Source organism: Arachis hypogaea, chromosome 3 (genome assembly GCF_003086295.3).
Source record: "Arachis hypogaea cultivar Tifrunner chromosome 3, arahy.Tifrunner.gnm2.J5K5, whole genome shotgun sequence".
Taxonomy (NCBI): Eukaryota; Viridiplantae; Streptophyta; class Magnoliopsida; order Fabales; family Fabaceae; genus Arachis; species Arachis hypogaea.
This window is the reverse complement of record NC_092038.1, coordinates 117,400,721-117,425,051: the sequence shown is the minus strand read 5'-3', so window position 1 is coordinate 117,425,051 and position 24,331 is coordinate 117,400,721. Positions and strand designations below refer to the sequence as shown.

At 29.9% G+C, this 24,331-nt stretch overlaps 1 protein-coding gene across 2 annotated transcripts; it reads left to right on the top strand.

Moving 5' to 3' along the window:
* Window positions 1–936: 936 nt before the first annotated feature.
* Window positions 937–5,555, top strand: LOC112791029 (uncharacterized). 2 transcript variants are annotated; one of them, XM_025833707.3, is made up of 13 exons: window positions 1,234–1,546; window positions 1,791–1,838; window positions 2,136–2,237; window positions 2,310–2,534; window positions 2,647–2,729; window positions 2,857–2,957; window positions 3,289–3,412; window positions 3,505–3,659; window positions 3,865–4,001; window positions 4,082–4,252; window positions 4,372–4,596; window positions 4,867–5,100; window positions 5,245–5,555. In XM_025833707.3, the coding sequence occupies exons 1-13, from the start codon at window positions 1,379–1,381 to the stop codon at window positions 5,383–5,385; spliced, it is 1,914 nt and encodes a 637-aa protein (XP_025689492.1). In that variant the 5' UTR covers window positions 1,234–1,378; the 3' UTR covers window positions 5,386–5,555. The 2 variants fall into 2 exon arrangements, with proteins under 2 accessions (XP_025689493.1, XP_025689492.1); XM_025833708.3 differs by lacking the exon at window positions 1,791–1,838 and having other exon boundaries at window positions 937–1,546.
* Window positions 5,556–24,331: the final 18,776 nt, after the last annotated feature.

The window sequence follows — 24,331 nt, the reverse complement described above, 5'->3', positions numbered from 1 at the left end:
TATTATTCAATTGTTGATAACATCATTAAATATAAATATAAATACATTAAAAATTTATTTTAATAATTTTTTTTATTAATTGAAGATTAATTAATAATACTTCTTTTAGAATGCTCTAATTTTTATATTGGTTTAAATGAATTTTTAAGTTTTTCTTTATAAATATTCGTTTTTAATTTTAGCTCTGTAAAATTTAAAAGTAACCTATTTCGATTTATAAAATACTATATACATATCAAAAAATAGCTATAAAGTAAATGGTCAAATTCGTCGTTAGAATATCATTCAAATTTTAAATTGGTCTTAATAGGTTTCTTTAATTAAATTTATCCTTTAAAAATTTTTAATTAGTTACATTAGTTTTTCTGTCACTAGTATTGTCACTAGTATTGTTGACGACAACAAAATTTGCTAACATAAGTTAAGTGACATTATATTAACCATAATATACATCTAGCAATCTTAATTGATAACTAATATAATAAGTTCATAAAATTAAATGAAATCAATTCTAAATTGAGGGATTTTAATATCTCAAAGTTTCCTTCAATTTAGAATTCATTTGATATTTTTTAATTCATAAACTTATTATTTTAGCAGTCGATTAGGACAATCAAGTGTATGTTGTGTCAATGTGGTGTTATTTAATGTGATACATCAATAAGCTTTGATATCGTGACAGTAAGAGTAACAAAAGAACTAACGTGATTAATTTTAAATTTTTGAAGAACAAATTTAATTTAAAAAAATATTTTAAAAATCAATTTAAAAAACAAATAATCTTTTAAAAATAAATTTAATTATTTACTCAATAATTATAATATATTTATATATAAATATATATAATTTTTAACTTATTTTTAATATATATTTTATATTTTAATAAATATTATATACTGTCATTGATTTAGTGACTGAATTTTAGGACATACATGCATGGTACATGGTTGAATAATTTATTCATATTAACTTTTACACTTACCTTATCAAATGTTCTCCTCGAGTTGAGCTATATGTGAGCTGAAATCGTTACAGATTTTCCTGAAACGAGAATGGGCGCTGGGATGCATGCAAATATAGCTTAGCAAGTCCATCTCATGTGTGATAAAGCCATCAACGACTTTTCAAACACATGCTAGCTCCTCATGTGTGAAAATTGCGCATCATGTACAGCTAGCTCCTCATAAAAAATTACAATCTATTATTCGTTTGAATTAACTAATCATGGAACCAGCGGAAGAGAACACATGGTTTGAGTTTCAAGGTTTGACTTATTCACCGAGCAGATCAGATTCTAGTAGTACACAGAAAAGAAAACTAGCGGAAAGAAGATTCGGATTCCGAGAGAGAACGATATCAGAGTTCAGAGAAAGAAGCCATGCGGAAGAACATGTGTCCTGTTCAACCGCCTGCATCATCGACACGTGGAAGCGGTGCCAGTGGCGGTTCTCACACCTTCAACTTTTCGGTGGCCATAATAATAGCATTTTGGTGCTATGTTCTTGTTTCCGCTCCTCCCATTCTCGCCCTTCCTCACACAACCATGGTATGATACCTTTCTCACTCTTTCACACTCTCATACCCTTTCTTTTTGTTGAATTCAATTCTGTTTTCCTGTGTATACTTGCATTATTCCGTTGCTGACAAACCCTAGTTCTTTCCTTTTCCCCCAAAATAATCCCATGCTTTCAAACTCTTAGAATGTATGTAAAACATGTGAGTAAGTAAGAAAAGAAATACTAAGCTATGCCTTCTTGTATGGTTGTATTCCCTGACCGATGTAACGACAGGTGAAAACCTTAAAAAGATTGTGCAAAATGTTCTGTGATAAAGTTCAGGTTAGTTCTTTATTGCTTATCAATATGTGCAGCTATGGTGCTTGTCCATTTCATCTCTGCTCTGCCAAGATTGAATAGAACTCACCAAACACTCATTATGAATGTAAACCACCACCGTCTTTAATTTGTGAATTTTGTAACTTTCTTCAGTTACAAAACTTTACTGTAATCACCTACCCTTAACACGAGAAAATAAAAGTAACCTTCAAAGTTTTTGGTGGCCAAGATTAAGGGTTTTCTTTTAGAAGTCGTTAATATTTATGTAGATGTCTCTTTTTGTTTTGGGTAATCAATCAGGGAAGTAAGAATCAATCACATCATTCAGAGACAAGTAGTAAACTCTCATGCCTAAGGCATTCCCTTGGTTTGCTTGATGCCAACTTCTTCAATGACAAGCAGGTATAGTTTCGTTTGACTTGGGAGTTTGATGTTACTTCAAAGGTTGGTGGTGATTAGTTCTGTTCCTTTTAGGTTGAGGAGATTGATAAGGCTGCGAAAGAGTTCAATGTTCCAATTATAGTAGCGGATCGGAAACTTGTGGCTTCTGAAAATGGGGGGTTGCATTACCCTTCTCCTTTAATTTTCAATGCTGATTGGGAATATCAACCATTACATTCTGAAAGCAAAAAGTTCAAATGTCCTTCCATCTCTAAGATACAGAGACCTGAATCTGAAGAAGATATTGCCTTTATGAGTGTAAGTGATCCTTTGCTTAGGGACCACTAATTTTACCGATTATATATGAGATAAACATTACTGCGTGTTACCATTTCATGAATGCATTTTCTTTCCCCATGTTTCAAATCAGGTTCTTGAATTAGGTGCACTCATCAAAACTAAACAAATAACTTCTCAGGAGCTTACACAAATATTCTTGCGGAGATTGAGAAAGTAGTACTGGAATTCTAGCAACTGTTGCAATTATGTTGTATGTTGTGTTGTGTTGTGTCAGGAGAATTCCAATAGCGTTGAAACTTATGTCTTCCTTCTTATCTTTGTCGCCTGGAATGCACACCAGGTACAATCCTGTTCTTGAGGCTGTGATCACTTTTACCGAAGAATTGGCACACAAGCAAGCGAAAGAAGCTGATGAATTGCTCAGCCAAGGAGTGTATCTGGGTACTAGTCATCAATTGTCATTTATATATGAGCTAATAGACTTCAAGTATTAGAAAGATCGATATGAACCAATGCATCATTGAGGAGACCTTACCATTCATATGAAGTTCTTTAACATGATATTTACCATTTCAGCAAAATCATTTGTAGTAGTTTAGGTTTGGTTGTCACGTTGTAATAGACATGAGCTTCATTTTGTTTAAGCGTAGTTGTTGCAGCATATAAGTATTAAAATAGCACTTTGATATTTTATTCTTTTTTTTTTTTGAGAAGTTGTTTAAGCACTGGAGTATTGAGAGATTGGTATTTTTCATATCTGAAATTGTTGAAGGGCCTCTTCATGGAATTCCATATGGATTGAAGGACATCATAGCAGTTCCTGAGTACAAAACAACATGGGGTTCAAAATCATTCAAAAATCAAGTTATTGATATGGAAGCATGGGTCTATAAGAGGTAATGTCCATGGCAAAGTGTAAATCTACACTTGAATACCTGCAATGTTACCTACAACTCCGTAACTAGTTAATAGTACTTTTTCAGCACAGGTTGAAATCTGCTGGGGCTGTTCTTGTTGCAAAGCTTGTTTCTGGATCATTAGCATATGATGATATCTGGTTTGGTGGCAGAACCAGGAACCCATGGAATATAGAGGAATTTTCCACAGGGTCATCTGCTGGTCCTGCAGCTAGCACCTCAGCAGGTACTGTTCCACCATGGTCCATGAATGACTGCTTTATTGTTAGTTTATTTCTTCCTTTGTGCAAGTTCTTTTCATTATAAGGTTTGTGCTATTAATTACAGTTCTCATAATGTGCTTAAGATTTCATTTTGGTTCCATTTGTTCTATTTTTCATGTCAATTATCAGTAATGTTCATGTCTTGAGACTTTGTTCATGGCATTACAGGTCTGGTTCCTTTTGCAATTGGATCAGAAACGGCAGGATCCATAACCTACCCCGCAGCTCGCTGTGGAATAACAGCACTACGCCCAACTTTTGGTACAGTAGGTCGAACTGGTGTGATGAGTATATCAGAAAGCTTGGTAAAACCCAAATTCTATGCTGTCCTTTTGGCGGTAGGATGCTATGCATGTTGTAAACTAACATGTAATCTTTTCACTAGGATAAACTAGGCCCTTTCTGTAGATCTGCAGATGATTGTGCCATTGTATTGGACATTATTCGGGGAAGAGACCCTCATGATCACTCCTCAAAAGTTAGCTCCCTAGATGATCCATTCCATGTTGACATTACAAAGTTGACAGTTGGATATCTTGATGATGCTGAAATGGAGGTTTGTCGTTGAAGTAACTTTGTGGGCTTAATTGCCTGAAAAACATTTGCAGCTTTTGATTGTTGCTAGGATCATTCATTAAACTTACTCCTTTATTTTTTCTGGTGACTAATATATAGGTTGTCCATGTTCTTGAGTCAAAGGGTGTCAAGATGGTCCCTTTTAAACTGAATTACACAGTTGATTCTGCTCAAGGCATCTTAAATTTCACAATGGATGTTGACATGCTGGCTCACTTTGATGAGTGGCAACGCTCAGGCCAGGATAATGTGTATGAAGCTCAAGAGCAGTGGCCGACTGAACTGCGCCGCGCTCGCGTAATTCCAGCTGTGGACTACATGCAGGTATTCTTATTTGGTTCCCTTGAATTTAACCAGAGATGCGCATATTTACTTACCTCAAGATAGAATAAAAACGGTAAACCTAGTGAAATACAAGATGATTGACTGAATTTCTTAAGCATTTTGATATAGTATTAGTTATTTATCATGTTACTGAATGTGACAGAAAAATCAGGTTAATGTGTGTTGCACCATATCAAGCAATTCATATCATCCACATTATTTTTAGCTAAAATGTGCTGCCCATTTGGATTTTTCAATTTTTGTATTCAGGCACAAAGAGCAAGGGGAAGGCTAATCAAGGAAATAAGAGAGTCATTAACCGTGGATGCTTTCATTGGCAATGCAACTGACTGGGAGAAAGTTTGTGTAGGAAATCTTGTTGGTTTCCCAGTCATAGTAGTACCAACAGGATTTACTAATATCTCCAAGCCACCACTTGGCGGCACCAAAAGAAGAACCACAGTTACCACTGGCATTTATGCTCCCCCTAACCGTGATCATATTGTAAGCCAGTGATTCTAATCACTGTTTTAGCAACGTCTATTCTCTCTATCTCTTTGTATAATATATACATTTATGAATTTTGCTAATTAGTGTGCATTGAATTCCTTAACTAGTGTTGTAACCTGTAAGTGCACTTGTTCGCAGGCTTTGGCATTGGCAATGGCTTACCAATCAGTGACTAATCACCACAAACAGCGGCCACCTATGAATGATCTTGGCCCAGATGAAAAGATTTCTGATCCGCCCACTGTTATCTACCCTGCCAGGGTTTTTGGATTCCACTAACTTGAGCACTTACCAATGCTACTGATTTTAGAAAGGGGCAATACTTATTTGAGCACTTAGCAATGCTACTTATATGGATGTAATCATTTTACAGACACTTGTAAAAAGAAAGCCACTAGATCCATGCCCTCGAGCCTTGAGGAAAATATATATACTTTTTTTTTTGCTAATGACCAACAGCTGTTTTCGTTCCTATTACTCACGTTTGTCGTTGTTCGTGCGCGTTGTGATTTTAATGATGGTGGATCTTCCACCAAGTAAGAATTTTCAATTGGGGATTATTCGATACTGAAATTTTCGGAAATTCTTGCACGAAAAAATTTACTTTCCATGTTCGTATGTAATTAATATTGTCAACCTGAAATTAATGAGAGGAACAACTTGGCATTGAATCTTTCACCGCCAAATTTATTCATACCTAATTTGTTTTAGGAACTACTTTAAGCATTAATATTTTATTTATTTCTCTCTAAATTTCTGTCCCAACAAGGAATTCGATCTACTTTTTATTTTAACTAGTGTACGTTCTTGTAACTTGAACGAGATAATACATAAAATTATATTAAAAAGTTTATTAAAAAATTAAATAAAATATATGTAATAATTATTATTATAAATATTTTATAAAATTGTAATTAAAATTAAATTTTTAAAATTTTTAATATTAAAAATAATTAGTATTTGTTTTAATCAATTTGAGATTGTTGAGTGATCATCTCATTCATCCGTTTAAACAATTATTAGGAGTTAAAATCTCACTTTGTGTGTGTAGCAATCTATCGACTAATGATAAACCCCTTAATAAATGGAGCATCAATATGTGGTTAGATTTGGCAGGAGTACCCGACCCGTCCATACCAGATTGGGGAGGGTAATAAATTGACTCGAGTCGGGTTTATATATATATATATATATATATATATATAAACACTTTTTAGGAATTAGGATTTGACTCATACTACAGATTCAATGATTCACAACTTTAATCCATACTCTATAGTCATGAAAGAAAAATCAATCATTCTCATCCAAAGTCTTCTTTTTCTCGGTTTCTTCACAAAAATCTTCATAGCTCCCGTCATCGTCATTGCTGAGCCCATCGTCACCTACTCCTTCACAGTTCCTATCTTCTTTCACAGCTCATGTCGCCATCGGTCCATCGCTACTTATCTCTGTTGAGCCCGTCACCACCTTTCTCCTGCTGAGTCCCTTTTCTCTAGGTAAATTCTTCTCTCTTTCTCTCTCATTGTGAGTCTGTTAAGTTCTTCTCTTCTTCTTCCACAAACTCATCACTGAGTCACCGTCGCTATGAGCCTGGGCATTGCCCTTGCAATTTTATTTGAGTCTGTCACCGAATAAAATAGTATTTTTATTCAAGTTGGACCAGTTGGAAATAAGCATGCATAAAATCATTTTTGCATGTAATTTCTGAATTTTCTCATCCAAATTTGATCTATGTGGTTGAGTATTTTAGTATCGCAATCATCGTGGTTTCGTTGCGACACTAATGTGATAAAAAATTGCGGTAATTTCATAACTTATATATGAGACAAACCAGATTATTAAATCAGAGAAATAACATTCAGATATGCGCATAAAATTTATAGGATGTGATTATCTCAAAAATATATATATATATAGCCCAAATGGAAGATTATTAGAAAATTATTATTTCTTAATATATTTATAAGCAATACATATATTAATTATAAGGTGGATTCTATGGTGTAGAAAGGAAATTGTTTCTACATGTGTAGAAGGATAGGTGTCAATGCATTAGTAGTTTTTGTTGATGGCTCTTGGATGGGGAAGAATTAATTAGAGTACACAATTGTTGATTCATTGGACCCACAAAAAAAAGAGAGTGTGTGACATTATATCTGTGTCATAGAGACAACTTATTAGGTTTTTTATTTTAATAAATTAAATAAATATTTTATTTATTAAAATAAATAATTTAAAAAATTATTACTATGTAGACGAGATATATGTATTTATAAATATAAAAATATATTTTATAAAAATAATAAAAATATTAATAATTTAAATTAGACCAAACTCTTAAAAATAGAACATTTCAATTAATATGGAAGGTGGACGATCTTAACCGTACTACATCCATCCACCGGCGTTTTACACTAAATCAATTCAAATAATAACAAGGCGGGATTCGAATCTCCAACACTTGCTTAAGCAAACTAGTGAGCTAACCACTAGACCAAGTTCATTAATTAGTTAGTTAAAACCGCCTATTTCTTCTATTATTTTGAAACTTGACGCCGGGACGTAGCTTGGGCCACCAATCTTGGCGAGGTTAACAACCCCACTATGGTGAAAGTAGCCATGAACTCACCTTGGTTGGCCAAGCCAAGAATGCACCTCTTACTCTCAAAGAGTCTAGAGGAAAATAAGCACACAGCTTATTTCATATTCAAAAATAAACTTCAACTCTATTTTATAAATAAAAGGTACATGAGTTATTTATACTAGTAGCAGAAGGAAAAGCTTTCATAACTTGGACGATGTGGGACTAAAACATAACACAAAGTTCACTATCCTAAACAATATGGGACTTGTATTCCCTTATTACAATTAACTAATATAATTAACCTACTAACCCTACTTGCTCCTGCGTCATTCTCCCTGGGTTGAAAGAACTCCTGCGTGAAAAGACTTGTGACAGCAGATAATCGATCTCATTGATGAATCCACACCAAAAGATTGATTGATCTCATTGATGAATCCACACCAAAAGATCCTATTGGTGACTCCACACCAAAGACCCGCACTCACAAATCGGATAAAATTTTACAAGATCCGTGGCAGCAGACGATCTCATGACGAATCCACACCAAAAGATTCCATTAGCGAATCCACGCCAAAAACCTGCACCACAAATCAAATAAAATGCTACTAAAGCAAGGTGAAGGCCACGAGAATCGACCTTGCTCTGATGCCAAACTGATGCTGGGACGTCCGCTTGGGCCACCAATCTTGGCGAGGTTAACAACCCCACTATGGTGAAAATAGCCATGAACCCACCTTGATTGGCCAAGCCAAGGATACACCTTTTACTCTCAAAGAGTCTAGAGAAAAATAAGCACACAGCTTATTTTATATTCAAAAATAAACTTCAACTCTATTTTATAAATAAAAGGTACATGAGTTATTTATACTAGTAGCAGAAGGAAAAGCCTTCATAACTTGGACGATGTGGGACTAAACCATAACACAAAGTTCACTATTCTAAACAATATGGGACTTGTATTTCCTTATTACAATTAATAAAGATATGTGTATTTGTAAATATAAAAATATAATTTTTGAAAATAATAAAAAATATTAATAATTTAAATTAAATCAAACTCTTAAAAATAGAATATTTCAAATAATAAGAAAGATAAGCAGTTTCAAATAATAGAAAAGATGAGCAGTTTCAAAATAATAGAAGAAATAGGCGGTTTTAACTAACTAATTAATGAATTTGGTTTAGTGGTTAGCTCACTTGTTTGCTTAAGCAAATGTTGGAGATTCGAATCCCGCCTTATTATTATTTGAATTGATTTAGTGTAAATTCTAATAAAAAACGCTGGTGGATGGAAGTAGTACGGTTAAGATCGTCCACCTTCCATATTAATTGAAATGTTCTATTTTTAAGAGTTTAGTCTAATTTAAATTATTAATATTTTTATTATTTTTATAAAATATATTTTTATATTTATAAATACATGTATCTCGTCTACATGGTAATAATTTTTTAAATTATTTATTTTAATAAATAAAATATTTATTTAATTTATTAAAATAAAAAACCTAATAAGTTGTCTCTACGACACAGATATAATGTCACACATTCTCTTTTTTTTTTGTGGGTCCAATGAATCAACAATTATGTACTCTAATTAATTCTTTTCCATCCAAGAACCATCAACATAAACTACTAATACATTGACACCTATCTTTCTACACATATAGAAACAATTTCCTTTCTACACCATAGAATTCACCTAATTATAATTGTAAATTAAGCAACTTCACATTAAATGATTTATATACCGGTGATCTCATTTATTGTCATCTTTTGATTTGGATAAATGAGATTAAAACCATATATATTATTTTTTTGAGTTTTAGGGTTTAATGAGTATCACATTCAAATATAAATAATGACTTCAGGATCTTGGTCTCCAACACTTCAAACTCACTTCCGTAACTCTTTTCCCACAGTAGAGTTGTGATTCAGCCCTATCAGGGATACAGATGGTTTTAGTTGACAAAGATCAAAGAACCATAAGAGCCAAGCTCTTTGATCTCAATCACGCTCTCGAATAAAGGGACGCTTCCGCGCTCTCAGTTATATTTCTTAATGATTTAATATGGATGATCTTGAGGTTGAAAAATCCTAAAATTTTCAGATAAAATAGAATTTTTATTCAATCAAATGATGATAAATAAATTATTGAATTAAATTATATTAACATGATTATTGGATGACAAAGAATGCTAGAAAAATAAATAAATAATATTATAAGAGTATAGAAATATTAAATTATCATTTTAATTTACTTTTTTAATTAACTGACAATAAATATCTTGAATTAATTAAATTTTTACAAAAAATTATATACCTACAATTATTTCATTTTTTCAAAAATTTTTTGAACATACAATGATTCAATGAGAGGTTGACTATTGAGAATTGAACATAATATTTTTAAATTCGTATTTTCAATAAAAATATGTACTTAGTTCTATCAATCCTAAATAATTCTATATTCACTATTACTTATGCATTTAAATAACTCTAACATTGATAGAATATTATTTTTAGATGCAAAAAAATTAAAATATATTTATTCTATTTCAAAAATTAATATTCATATTTAACTTAGAATTTTAACAAATAGGACAAAAAAATTATATTTTTTAGTTAAAAAAGTAAAATATCTATAAATATATTTTTGTGCTTTAACTTTAGATTTTTCAAAAAAAAGGGCAAATTAATGGGATCAAATCATATTTCTATAACATATATAAGAATGCATATTACATATAAATAAAAATATTAAGTGTAATAAGAATAAATACATAAATTAAAATAAAATTTAGAAAAATAAGAACCAATAAAATATTGAAGGAAAAAATATAAATAGAAAAGAAACAAAATTATTAGATGGAAGAAAAATAATTTAATAAATTTATGTGTATATAAAAAGAAATAAAAAGAAGATATATAGTACCTTGTTTAATTTAGCAAGATTTATGGGAATAAACACATAGAATAAGAGAATAAAAAATAATAATAAAAATAAATTTCTTTTTAAATATCTAAATTAATATCAAAAATAAAAAGTAATAAAACAATGATAATCCATTAATATTAAACTTTTAATATAATTAATTAATAACAATATAATTAGTCTACCATAATCTTAATCTAATCTTTCAAGATAATTAATTCTAATTGAGCAATCAAATAAATTGAATATAAATATGTCTAATATAATCGTATAAAAAAATAGCAGATTTTCTACAATTATATATATATATATATATATATATATATATATATATTTTGGAGATAAAACGTCAGTTTAAAATGAGATTATTATTATTATTAATGACATATAAATATTAAAATTATATTAATACACTAATTAAAATACATTATTATAATAAAAAGTTACAAGAATTAAAATAACTAAAATTTATTAACTTTAATTAGTTAAATTATCATAAAATATGAAAGAGATGATTAATCAGATTAAACAAATTAAAAAATATTACTGAGCAAAACAAATATTCAATAATTATATTACTAATTAAAAAAATTAATTCAATCAATTCAAATTTTTATTTAAAATAGATAATTAAAGATCACCAAATGAATAAAAATAAATAGAATATAATAAAGAATAATTTTGGTAGTATAAATAATTAAATTAAATTGTTATATATAATTTTTATCTTTTACCTTATTATAAATTAAGTTGATATTAATGGGAAAAAACTTTTAAATAGTCCCAATTTATATTTTACAACATAATTAAAGTATAATTCATAATTTTTTATTTTGTTATTAATCAATATTTTTTAAATTTTTTGATTAAGTCTTCTGTATTTTATGATTGTTAAATTTTCTCTACAAAACACAAATTTGTAATAAATTATTACAATCATAATTAATTAAAAAATAAAAAATTATAAAAAGAATCAAATAAAAGATTAAAAAATAGAGTAAAATTTTATTTTGAAACTAAAAGTTTGTCAATTGTGCTAGAAATTCTAAAAATTTATATCTTATTATATAATCAATTTTGTTACTCACTTCAACTTCATTATCCCTTTGTATCCAAAAAAATATATAATGTCACACTTATTTCAAAAAAGATGAAACTCTTCAAATACACAGTATAATGTATAATTTAAGAATAATAAAATAAAAAATATCTAAAATTTTATAATAATATTTGAAATTTTCAATGACGATAATACAAAGAGTTTAAATATACTAAATGAATTCAATAGTTATCACTTGCACCTCTTATTTAAGTTTGAATTTTAAAATTTAATTTGTATCTTTTTTTCTCCTAATATAAATTATTTTGACAAAAAATAGGAAAAAAAACTATTAGGCCAAAAATATATTCTATCAAAGAATTATTATAAGGAGATTTATAATTAGAAAAGAAAATAATAAAAGCATTAACAATAATAAAGAAAAAAAATGAAGGTCATATTAAAGAATGTTAGAAAAAAAATAATAAAGTTCATATTAATAATAATAATGCTGAAAAATAATGTTGCTGCTTTAGGCTTCTAGCCTCCATTTTTTGCCATCGTTTTTTTCTTTCTTTGCTTCTTTATTTAAATTATCAAGTCATAAAAAATAAAAAATAATTCAAGAAGATAAAAATAGCAAGATCAATAATAACTATACAAATCAAAATACATAGGAAAAAAAGCATTAATTACTCTGTTAGTCCTTATAGTTTCGCAAAATTTTTAATTAGGTCTCTATACTTTTTTTCCGTTTAATTGGGTCCCTGCACTAAATTTTTTTCAATTAGGTCCCTCTTAGCAGTAATTGACTTAATTTTATAGGGACACAACTAAAAAAAATATTGGTACAGGGACTCAATTAAAAGGAAAATAAAGTGTAGGGACCCAATTAAAAAAAAATTTGGTGCAAGGACTCAATTAAAAGGAAAAAAGTACAGGGATCTAAATAAAAATTTTGCGAAACTATAGGGACCAATAGTAATTAAACCGAAAAAAATAAACTATTATATGATAGAATTAACATGAGTATATTTCCTCATTAAATAAACAAAGTTAACGCAAAATAAAATTACACGTAAAGAGAAAAAAATAAGAGTTAAAATATCTAAAGTGATAAAAAGATTATTTTTAGAATTTTATTCTGTCATATATATATATATATATAAAAGACTATAAAATAATAAATTTCTAACTAAATTAAATTGTATTTATTATTATTAGAAAAGGTAGGAGAGAGTAGTAGAGAAAACATTTGTGTTTATTCAAGTTGTGTAGAATAATACAATATAGAAAGGAATTTATAGGTGCTAAGAGAATCGAAATAATAAAGACGTAATATCCTATAATGAATATTCAGATATGTTGAATAATACTAATTATTGATCTAATTTATCTTAATTATACTCTAACAATTATATTCAATTAATTGATATACATAATATTAAAATGTGTGATACTTAAATATCTAATCAAATCAATTAGCTGATATAATTAATTCACGTAATGAATTGTATTTAATGAGTTAAAAGAAATAAATCAGAAAACACTCTTAAAAATATGCCACGTCAGTTTTATCATTAAGTGCAAAAATCCGATTTTTATATAATAGAATATATATAAGTCATATTAGTGTTATATCGAAAAATAATATTTTCGATAAAATGTTATTGAATTCTTTGACAAGCAAATATTCGACAAGTTTAGACTTCGATCATTGTCAAGTGCTAAAATAATATTTTGATCAACTTCCAAATACATGTTACAATTAACTTTGGATTGGAGCTAATTAGGTACTCCGTTAGGTACTCTCTATTAGTCTATTGACTCAACTATGGAAATCGAAGAGGCAGACTCGACGGAGATCAACTATGTCGAAGAAGAGGTCAGCATGTCTTGAGACATCGAGGTCAAGGCTCGATAAGTACTTTTCGAAGAACATAGATAAGTCTTATCAGAGAAGAGTGATAAGGGAATATAATTGATGGCAGTTATTCACATTGTACAAAGAGTGGGAACAAATTGATGCACGTGGGAAATAATGACAAAGACGGTAGTCAGAAAACTGAATCAAAGGCAAAATTTCAATCTCTAAAGTGCGCAAACAATTATTTAACAAAGCTAACTACCAGAATAACGTATCAGCAAATAATTGGACGGATTGGCCTATAAATTGACAAGACGTAGATGAAGAAAGGGTTGAAATCTTTTCGGAGAAAACACTCACACTCACTCACATTTCTAACGACTTTCTGAGTCAGTCAAGAGTCTTTTTCTTTGAATGATTCCTTTCATGTATTTACTTTTCATTTAAATTCCCTGTCACTTTCTTTTCATGCAATTTATCTTCTTTGCAATGTCATTTCGATTCCTTTAAAATTTAGCAACTTTTATCATTTTCAGCATTTACCTTTTAATTTGCCTTTTACTTTTCCAAACATTTTTTCTTTCTGTAATTTTACTTGCTTTTTATTCAAATCTTTTATATTTTATTGTTCATTTCGAATTTCTCCAAAACTTAGTTCTTTCTTCTTCGTCATTGTCAAAGGCATGAATTTTGATGCAAATAAAACTAGTACTCGCAAAGAGGAGTAGGTTTCGCTCCCAGACCATTAGATATCGAACCACTCTCGATTTGCTAAAAATTGACAAAACAAATTGGCACGCCCAGTGGGACAATTTTAAAATTTAATTGTGTCAAAATTTTTCATTTTCCACTGGTGCATTGTACATACAGTGTTGATAGTTGGTACATGCGATTAAGAAGTGGTAGAATTGTTACCATGTCTAAAGAAGTTTCAAATGGCAATGCAAAAATAAGTAATGATGTCCCAATAATTGATACACAAATTTCTGCAAATTTGATTCCACATAAAGAGTATAATTCTAGGGAGAATGTTATAGTTATTGGTGTAAGTGCTGGTGGTACGCCTTAAGATCACCCCAGTATAGAATCAACCGCAAGTAACCGCAGGTTGGCCTCTATTTGGCCTTCCTCATGGTTGTACGCCTCCTGTGAGCAGTTACATATTTTCAGTCAGATTTGGTAATGTACCAGGTACAATTTCTAACCAACCTTCTTTTTCATATCCTGACATTAGTCGAGATTACCAAATGGGCTCTTCGTCGAATAATTTAGGATTAATGGCTGAGTTTCGATAATATATTGATAAAATCCATCATGATTTATTCAACATGTTAACTCACCAGATGACTAATATTCTAAATTCTATCCTGGTTGACTGACAATGAGTTAAAATATGATCGACTGGTTAAACAAGTCGAGAGAATTTTTCGAATTGTCGATTATGATAAGGGACCACCTATCCCCCAAGATTTAGTAGTAAACCAGAAAAATAAGGATAATGTAGTTAACAATCCCGAATGGGAAGAAAATATCCCTTATCTCGTTTGACGAGATCAAAATACTGATGAAGTTTTGAATAGACTTCACACACAGGGTGGATATCATTACCAGGTGACAAAGATTGTCGAGGATGTCCTCAATAGAATGGGTATCAATGTAGGTCTCATGCATCGACCATATTTTATTTCTTCTTTTTCTGCTGTAGTACAAATGACAGAAGTGTCAATGGGTGTAAAAAATCTCAAAATAATTACAAAATTTGTAGGAGAGGCTGGAGAGTCAACTGTTGAGCATATAGCTCGTTACATGGTCGAATTAGAAAATTTGGCAAATAATGAAAACCTGAGAATGAAATTTTTTCCTTCTTCATTAACAAAAAATGCTTTCATTTGGTTTTCAAATCTGAGACCCAGTTCGATTTTGATGTGGGCACAATTAGAAAATGCTTTTTATGCTCAATTTCATAGGGCAGAGTTGAATGTCTCGTTGACAAATTTGCTTGCAATAAAATGAGGCGATGGAGAATCGATAGATGTCTATATAATTCGATTAAAAAATGCTCGCAATCGATCTTATGTGTCGATCCCTGAAAGCTTGATCGTCAAAATAGCCATCAAAGGTCTTGGCTTTTATATGCATCGAAAATTGTTCAATGTGCATATTTCTGATTTAGTCCATTTAGCTGAGAGAGTTCAACAAATTAAAAAAAATAAAAGAAGAAAAGTAAAAAGAGAAATGGTTGAATATGAGTTTGTCAAAAACAATATTTGATTATGATAAGTATTTTTGCTTATATATATTGGAGCCTGTTGGAAGGAGTTGCGTACTCTATTAAAGTATGTATGTCTATAAAAAAAAGAAGTTCTGGAGAAGCAGTTCTTGACAGTTGTTATATATAATTGTAGAAAAGATAAAAAGAATCTTTATTCAACTTTAAAACTTTGTAAAGTTGATCAGTTTTAGAAAAGAAAAAACTTCTTTGTTTAATTTTGAAATTGTGAAGGTGAAAATTAAATAAAAAAAATTCATGGATCATATAATATTTTTGAATCGTCAAATATGACAAACTCTCTGACCACAATGATCCGAGAAGGAAAAAAAATTACCATAATTTGAGTAATATATTGTCATTAAAACTTCAATGAGGTATCAAAATGAGTAGGCTGAGAATATTCAACAAAATGTCGAAGATCCAATAGTTCGACAAACAGCCACTTTATCTCAAGATGTCAAAAACAAATACTTAGGGCATTTCTTATATCAAAGATAATTTTTCTTTGATAAATTAAAAAAAATTATTATCCAAGACTCTTCAAGATGGCATAATGTTTCACTAATATTTTGTCATGCACTATGTGAAAATATTTGTGAAAATTTGTACAATATATAAAATTGATCAAGTCATTGAAGATCAATTTCGAAAAAGAAGAGCTTTTGGGGTTGGATGGATTAAGAATCGACAAGAATTTGGTGATTGAGAAAATGAGAGAATATCAAACAGCAACAAGTTCGATTCAGTTATTTTGGTCGAGGTCGTAATAGAAATACCATTTTTTGAGATCGAATTGGTGGTAACTAAGGTGGTCGACAATTGCGTCAAGTTAATACTGATGTTCCATTTACTTCCCGATGAGGGGTAAAATCTTTTCCTTTGAATCGAATTGTCTTTCTAGAGGCAAATCAGTTGAAATTTCATTCCTAAAAATGGATTCAATTATGTTGATGAGAAATACTTTGAGGAAGAAGATGAAAAAATGGATGGTATCATCGTTAAAAATATTGAATAATAGTAAGTATTTATATTTTCTTCCTTCTAGTCGAAAAAATAAATACTTAAGGGGGAATTTATTATATCAAAAAAAATTTGGATAAAAATGTTATTGAATTCTTTTAAAAGCCAATATTTGACAAGTTTAGACTTCGATCATTGCCAAGTGCCAAAATAATATTTCGATCAACCTCCAAATACATGTTACAATTAACTTTGAATTGGAGCCAATTAGGTACTCCGTTAGGTACTCTCTATTAGTCAATTAACTCAAGTGTGAAAATCGAAGAGACAGACTTGACGGAGGTCAACTATGTCGACAAAGAGGTCAGCAGGTCTTGAGACATCGAGGTCAAGACTCAATAAGTACTTTCGAAAAACATAGATAAGTCTTATCAGAGAAGAGTGATAAGTGAATATAATTGATGGTAGTTATTCACATTGTACAAAGAGTGGGAATAGATTGATGCACGTGGAAAATAGTGTCGAAGATGGTCGTCAGAAAACTGAATTGAAGGCAAAGTTCCAATCTCTAAAGTGCGCAAATAGTTATTTAGCAAAGCTAACTACCAGAATGACGTATCAGCAAATAATTGGATGGATTGGTCTATAAATTGACAAAACGCAGATGAAGAAAGGGTTGGAATCTTTTCAGAGAAAAAACTCACACTCACTCACATCTCTAGCGAATTTCTGAGTCAGTTAAGAGTCTTTTTATTTGAGTGATTCCTTTCATATCTTTAATTTTCATTTAAATTTCCTATCACTTTCTTTTCATGCAATTTATCTTCTTTGCAATGTCATTTCGATTCCTTTAAATTTAGCAACTTTTATCTTTTCCATCCTTTACCTGTTAACTTGCCTTTTACTTTTCCAAACACTTTTTCTTTCTGTAATTTGACTTCCCTTTTATTCAAATCTTTTATGTTTTATTGTTCATTTCGAATTTCTGCAAAACTTAGTTCTTTCTTCTTCATCATTGTCAAAGGCATGAATTTTGATGCAAATAAAACTGGTACTCGCAAAGAAGAGTAGATTTCGCTCCCAAACCATTAGATATTGAACCACTCTCGATTTGCTAAAAATCAACAAACAATTAGGTTAAGAAATTGATCTGTTACCTTATAACTCAGTCTTTATTGTGCATTATGAGTCATAACTCAACTTTATTTCTCTTCATTCTAAGTTTGTAATGGACGATCTTAATAAATATTATTCTGACTTAACGACAAACGGTTATAATATCAACTCTATTAATCAACTCTATGCCTATAAAGACACCGATTTCTATATCTCAAAGGAGACCACATGATAAGTTCTATTTCATATTTAACATTCTATAATTATAGAATTCTTATACCTCTTAAATATTTACTAACTTGAACATCAGAGTGTCTTTTATAGGTACCTACCTACTGTGTTCTTTGACGTCCGAGTTATTCTCACTCCAACTAAAAAAAAGCATATTACAATGCAAGAGATGAGTTATACCTCGAAAGTTCATCCACACAAGAATAATTGGTGCGTCTATGGGACGAGTAAAATAATTTCTAATCCCCTCAGGTTCATAAAGCTTTATTTACATTCAAATTTTTGAACCAATTTCAATAATTTTATTTAAGATTTTATTTAATACCTTTTATCAAATTTTAATCTATCGTAACTTTTTATAAAGTATATACTTTATACATTCGAATTGCTTCACTTTTACGTATCATAATATTTTACATGTCATAATCGATCAATGAATCAATCCGAAAATAAACTCGACTTTTAACCAATTCGAAAACAAATTCAACTTTCAATCAATCTAAGAAAAAAAGACTCGGTTTTAAATCAATCTGAGTACAAACTCGTCTATCAATTTTGCTAATTTTTTCAAATTTCTCTACTTACACAAGTAAAATTATATATTTTATTCACACATACTTTTGCATTTATATTTTGTGTAATTAATATTTACTAATTTATTAATTATATTTAAACCTCAATATATATTCCATACTTTGAATAATTCTTACAAATAGTATATATATATATATATATATATATATATATATATATATATATATATTTGCAAGACAATACTCATCGTTTCTTATTTCTATTATTAAAGAATATTGATTCTTGTGTTTTTATTTTGAAAAAAAAATGAGAAAAAGACATCATATATTAGAATATAAAGTCATCAATTTACAATAATGACATGTAACAATTATGTCAATTGAATTTTTATTTTATCATGTATTATATTTTTATTGCTTAATTATTTTATTTATACAATTAAATAATAATAATGAGTTCAAAATTTAAAATTAGATTTCATAAAAAATTAATTGTATATAACTATTATATTAATCCCTTTATGCTATTAAATTTTATATTACTATTTGTTTAATGCAAATTGCAGAAAGTTAAGCAAAAAATAGATACAAACATACAAATTTGCTACTTTTGCATAATAAATATATCTCATAGCTAAACAAAATTTATTATATTACTAAATGGCTAATTATTTTATTGCTTTATTAACAAGTTGAGGCAGATTTTACAAAACAAAATTATAGTATTAACAAATAAAATTAAATAATTCACATTTGTCATATATGACATTCATATATGTCGTCTTTTTCTCTAAAAGTATCAACTTTCAAGATATATTTTTCTATTTTGAACTCTTTTACTTTTATAATATATATTATTCAATACATGTTGTAATTTTATACATATTTATTTTCTCAATTTATTTTATTCATGTCATATGATCTTCGTTATAAATTATAAATATTCAATAACTAATTATTTTGAGCGAGAAATTTATTTATCAATAAGTTGTTGTGGGTCGAAAAAATTTCCGAGATAATTGATTATTATATTCTCGGATCATACAATTAATTCCGTCAACGGATATAATCAAATGCTATATCCATGCTAGAAAAATTGTTCTCAAAGGAAAAAATATCCTCACATAGTTGTCTTTATCGAATAACTCTTATCACTAAATTATATCATTATTCACTTTAAGATATATTTTTCTACAATTACTTTTTTTTTACAATGACTAACTTTAAGATATATTTTTTTTTACTTTAAACTCTTTTAGTTTTACATTATATATTATTTCATATATGCTGCAATTTTTTACAGATTTATTATATCAATTTTTAATATCATATTTAATTCAATAATATAATATATAACTTGATTAATACCAAGACAAATTGTTACTTTTACTCTTTTCACATTATTTTTTATTGAGAATTTATAGAATTTATTTTAATATTTAAAGCTTATAGAATTTTTAATATTTTTCAGAATCAAATGCATATATACACTACATATGTATAGTCCTATATCTCTATCTTTCTCTATATTGTTGTCACATAAATTTATGATTCAAATTCTCTTGAAGTCAAAGTGAACAATGCTCTTTTATTTCCAAAAATTTAACAAAATTATATGCTCAAACTATTATCAACAAGATCTCATCTATTTAAGTGATATCAAATTAAAACGACAATTTATTATATATTCTCAAAAATTATAGTTTCATGCTCTATTTTACAAGATTTTTATAGTTATGAAATTATCACTCATTCTCTTTTAACTTTAACTTTATACAAAACTATAAAATTATTTCATTTAATTCATAATGTCACTAAATAATTGCACACAATAGAACAATATGATGATTTTAAATATTTTATTCCACTAGTTTATTTGCTTTATTTTCGTTCTTTGTGCAGAAGAACGACACCACCATTACTGATATATTACTTTATCATTACCCAATTGAGTTTTCACATATCAAATCGTTATTGTCATTATCAAGCGCCCTCAATTGAGTCTTATTTGATCCAATCTTTAATATTTTGCATTACTATTTAATTTTATATTTATCAAAATAAATTCAAACAATATAGAGATCAAGATTCGAAATCATTCTCTATTAACATCATAATTAATCGTTTAAACCAAAATTACTATTTATTACTCTAAATTTAATTAGATATCAAACATGAGGTGAAGATAAATTTCAAAAAAACTGACATTCATGATCAAGAGATAAATTTTGACATTATTTTTATTTTTATTCTAGAATATTTATTCCTTTGCTTCTTTGTAGTATTTGGTTTGTTATTTACGTCAAGAGTGATGATTAGATGACTAATATTTTTCTTGATTTTGAAAAGACAGACAATTATAAATTCATTTAAATAATGAAATAGCTCAAAGTAATTTACTAATTTCATGATTATTATTTATTTTGATAATTCTTTGTTTAACCATTATAGATAATGAAAGGCAAATAACTTCAATAGAACAAATTATCAAGTCATTTATACTTCGGTAATGAAAGACAAATGGTCTCAATAGAACAAATCACCAAATCATTTACACCTTGGTATAACTGTCTAATTTAATTTGTTTATATAAATCTTTTATCAAATTTTAATACATCGTAACTTTTTATATATTTTATACATTTCAATTACTTCACTTTTACATATCATAACATTTTATATATCATAGTCAATTAATGATTCAATCAATCTGAGAAAAGACTCGACTTTCAATCAATATAAGATTATTCGATTTTCAATCAATATAAGAACACTCGATTTTTAATTAATTCGACAACTCACTCAACTTTCAACCAATTGGAGAACATACTCGACTTTTAACGAATCCAAAATAAATTTGTCTTTCAATCAATTCGAGAACAAACTCGACTTTCATCCAATCCGAGAATAAACTCCATTTTCAATAAATACGAGAACAAACTCGATTTTCAATCAATCAGAGAAAAGACTGTTTTCAACCAATTCGAGAACAAACTTGTTTTCAATCAATCTGAAAATAAACTTGAGTTTCAATCAATCCAAGAACACTCAATGTTCAATCAATCTGACAACAAACTCAACTTTCAACCAATCAAAAACGAGTTCGACTTTCAATCAATCTAAAATAATACTCGACTATCAATGAATTTGAGAACAAACTCAATTATCAATCAATCCAACAACAAGCTTAGCTACCTTATCAAGCACATTTGGCTATATTGTCTAAACAAAGACAAATTCTCTCTCATTTACTATCTTATACATATTACATCTTAACACCAATCTCGGTTAAAAAAGACTGATTTTGAGCTATATATGCTCTATCCATAATTCTTTTTATGCATTTTCTATCCTCCATGAAATCATGACTAACTATTTCTTTCTTCTTATTATATCAATTTCTGAAACCGACTATTAGTGGCAAAGCTCCTATTTGAGAGGAATAGGAGCAGAAGTCAATAAATATAATAGCTTGTAATCACTATATTTTAATATATTTTTATTTAATTAATATTATTCTGTTTCTCTTTCATGCTAAGATAGCAAAGTGTTGGATTTAAATCATCCATCTACAATAATATTTGCATTTATTAAATATTAAATTTTATTATGACAACTTCATGAATTTACATGTAGAATTTTTAGCACTAAAGTCATGAATTTAAATTCAAATTCGCCAATACAAAATGGTTCTATACCTCAAAATAATCCTTTAGAATTTCTTAATTCAAAATATCACTGCTTGTCATAAGAATAATCGGTTCATTTATTTTATCCTACAATTTATGTATATTTATTATCATATTCATATAATTTATTTCACAACACCTTTTGGTTAAGCCAATATTTATAAAGTAAAGATGAGCGAGAAATAATCATCGGTCTCTTGTTATAGGTTGACGAAATATCTATCTCACAATTAATTCAAGCAGATAAAACTGATTGCAAAATTATTTATTTTTTGAATAACTGCCGACATAATAACCCGACTAAACTTGGAAGCTTACCATATCATTATTCACTTATCTTTTAATCGAGTTATAGCTCATTTTATTTTATAAGTTTAGCTTGGATTATATGATCGGTAGACAAAACTTGGGACTGTGATTCGTCACCTTATAACTCGGTCTTTATTGTGTATTATGCCTCATAACTCGACTTTATTTGTCTTCATTCTAAGTTTGTAACGAACGATTTTAATAACCATTATTCTGACTTAATGACAAACACTCATAATATCAGCTCTATTAATTAATTATATGCACCAATTTCTATATCTTATAGAGGGCCACATAATAATTTAGGGATAAGTATTGTTTTGGTCCCTCACGTTGAGGGTCAGAATCGAAACCGTCTATCATCTAATTTTTTATTTAAAATCATTCTTAACATTTTTTTCGTATTAAAATCGTCATTTTTAATAAAATTTTTAATTTTATTCTTAAATTACCCTTACTTTAATAAAAATTATAAAATTTTAAAAAAATAAAATAAAACACGCGCGGGGGTGGGAGGGAAAAGGACGCGGGGGTGGGGGGAACCGGGGAAGGGGAGAGCAGGAGGGGAGAGGGGGAGGGGAGGGTGACCGCCGCCGCCTCGCGAGCCTCGCCCGCCTCGCCGCCTTCGCGCCTCGCCGCCTTCGCGCCTCGCGTGCCTCGCCGCCTTCGCGCCTCGCGTGCCTCGCCGCCTTCGCGCCTCGCGTGCCTCGCCGCCTTCGCGCCTCGCCGCCTCTGCCTCCTCCTCCTCCTCTCATCTTCGCCGCTTCATCAACTCGGGTCGTCACGAGCTTTCCCTTCACGAAGGCGCCGCTTACTGCCACCGGGTCGTTCGTCGCGGTCTTTCTCGCAGCTGCTTCGCCTACAACCGCCGCGTCCGTGAACCAGCAAGGCGGCTTTGGTGTCGGTTCCAGATCCAATAGATCTGCCGCCGCTGTTCCGAGTGGTTCTGCCGCCGTGGACGTCGTCGTCTTCCTCAGCTGGTTCTGTTCCCACCACATACTATCGCCGGCGTTCAGAGGTCGTGTTTCGGCATTCAGGTAGGTCGATTCCTGAATCAGAATCTCCCATTGCAGATATGGAATTGTTGTTTTGATGCTAAAAGCTTATGTTGAGGTGTTGAATTAGATTGTTGAATTCTTGAGGTTGTAATTTCTGTATCCGCAGTCTGTAATTTCGCTTGGTCTTGAATTTCAATTGATGATTCAGTTTCTAATTTTCTGATTTCGTGTTCTGTTGATGGCTTTTCTGTTGTGTCTACTATGGAACACTGGATTTGAATTTTTGCTTGAAATTCTGAATCTGGAATTTGATATTGTGATTGATATGTAATTTCTGTTGATGAATTTTTTTTGAATTTGGAGGAGGAGGTAATTGTGCTTGTAGTGATGGGGGAGGGGGAAGGGGACGCGGGGTGGGGGTGGGGGGAGGGGGAGGGGGAGGCGGGAACGGGAGACCGGTGGAGGGGGAGGGGAGGGTATTTTTGTCCAAAAAAAGGACGATTTTAATACGAAAAAACACGTTAAGGATGATTTTAAATCAAAATATACACCAGGGACGAGTTCGATTCCGACCCTCAACGTGAGGACCAAAACAATACTTATCCCTAAGTTTTATTTCATGTTTTAATCATAAAATTCTTATACTTTTACACACTTACTGACTTGAGCATCCTTTGTAGGTATCCATCCAC

Coding starts and splice junctions, on each gene's coding strand:
- LOC112791029 (XM_025833707.3), top strand. CDS start 1,379: ATGCGGAAGAACATGTGTCCTGTTCAACCGCCTGCATCATCGACACGT. Junction 3,660..3,864: donor TGCAGCTAGCACCTCAGCAG/GTACTGTTCCAC, acceptor ATGGCATTACAG/GTCTGGTTCCTTTTGCAATT. Junction 5,101..5,244: donor CCCCTAACCGTGATCATATT/GTAAGCCAGTGA, acceptor ACTTGTTCGCAG/GCTTTGGCATTGGCAATGGC.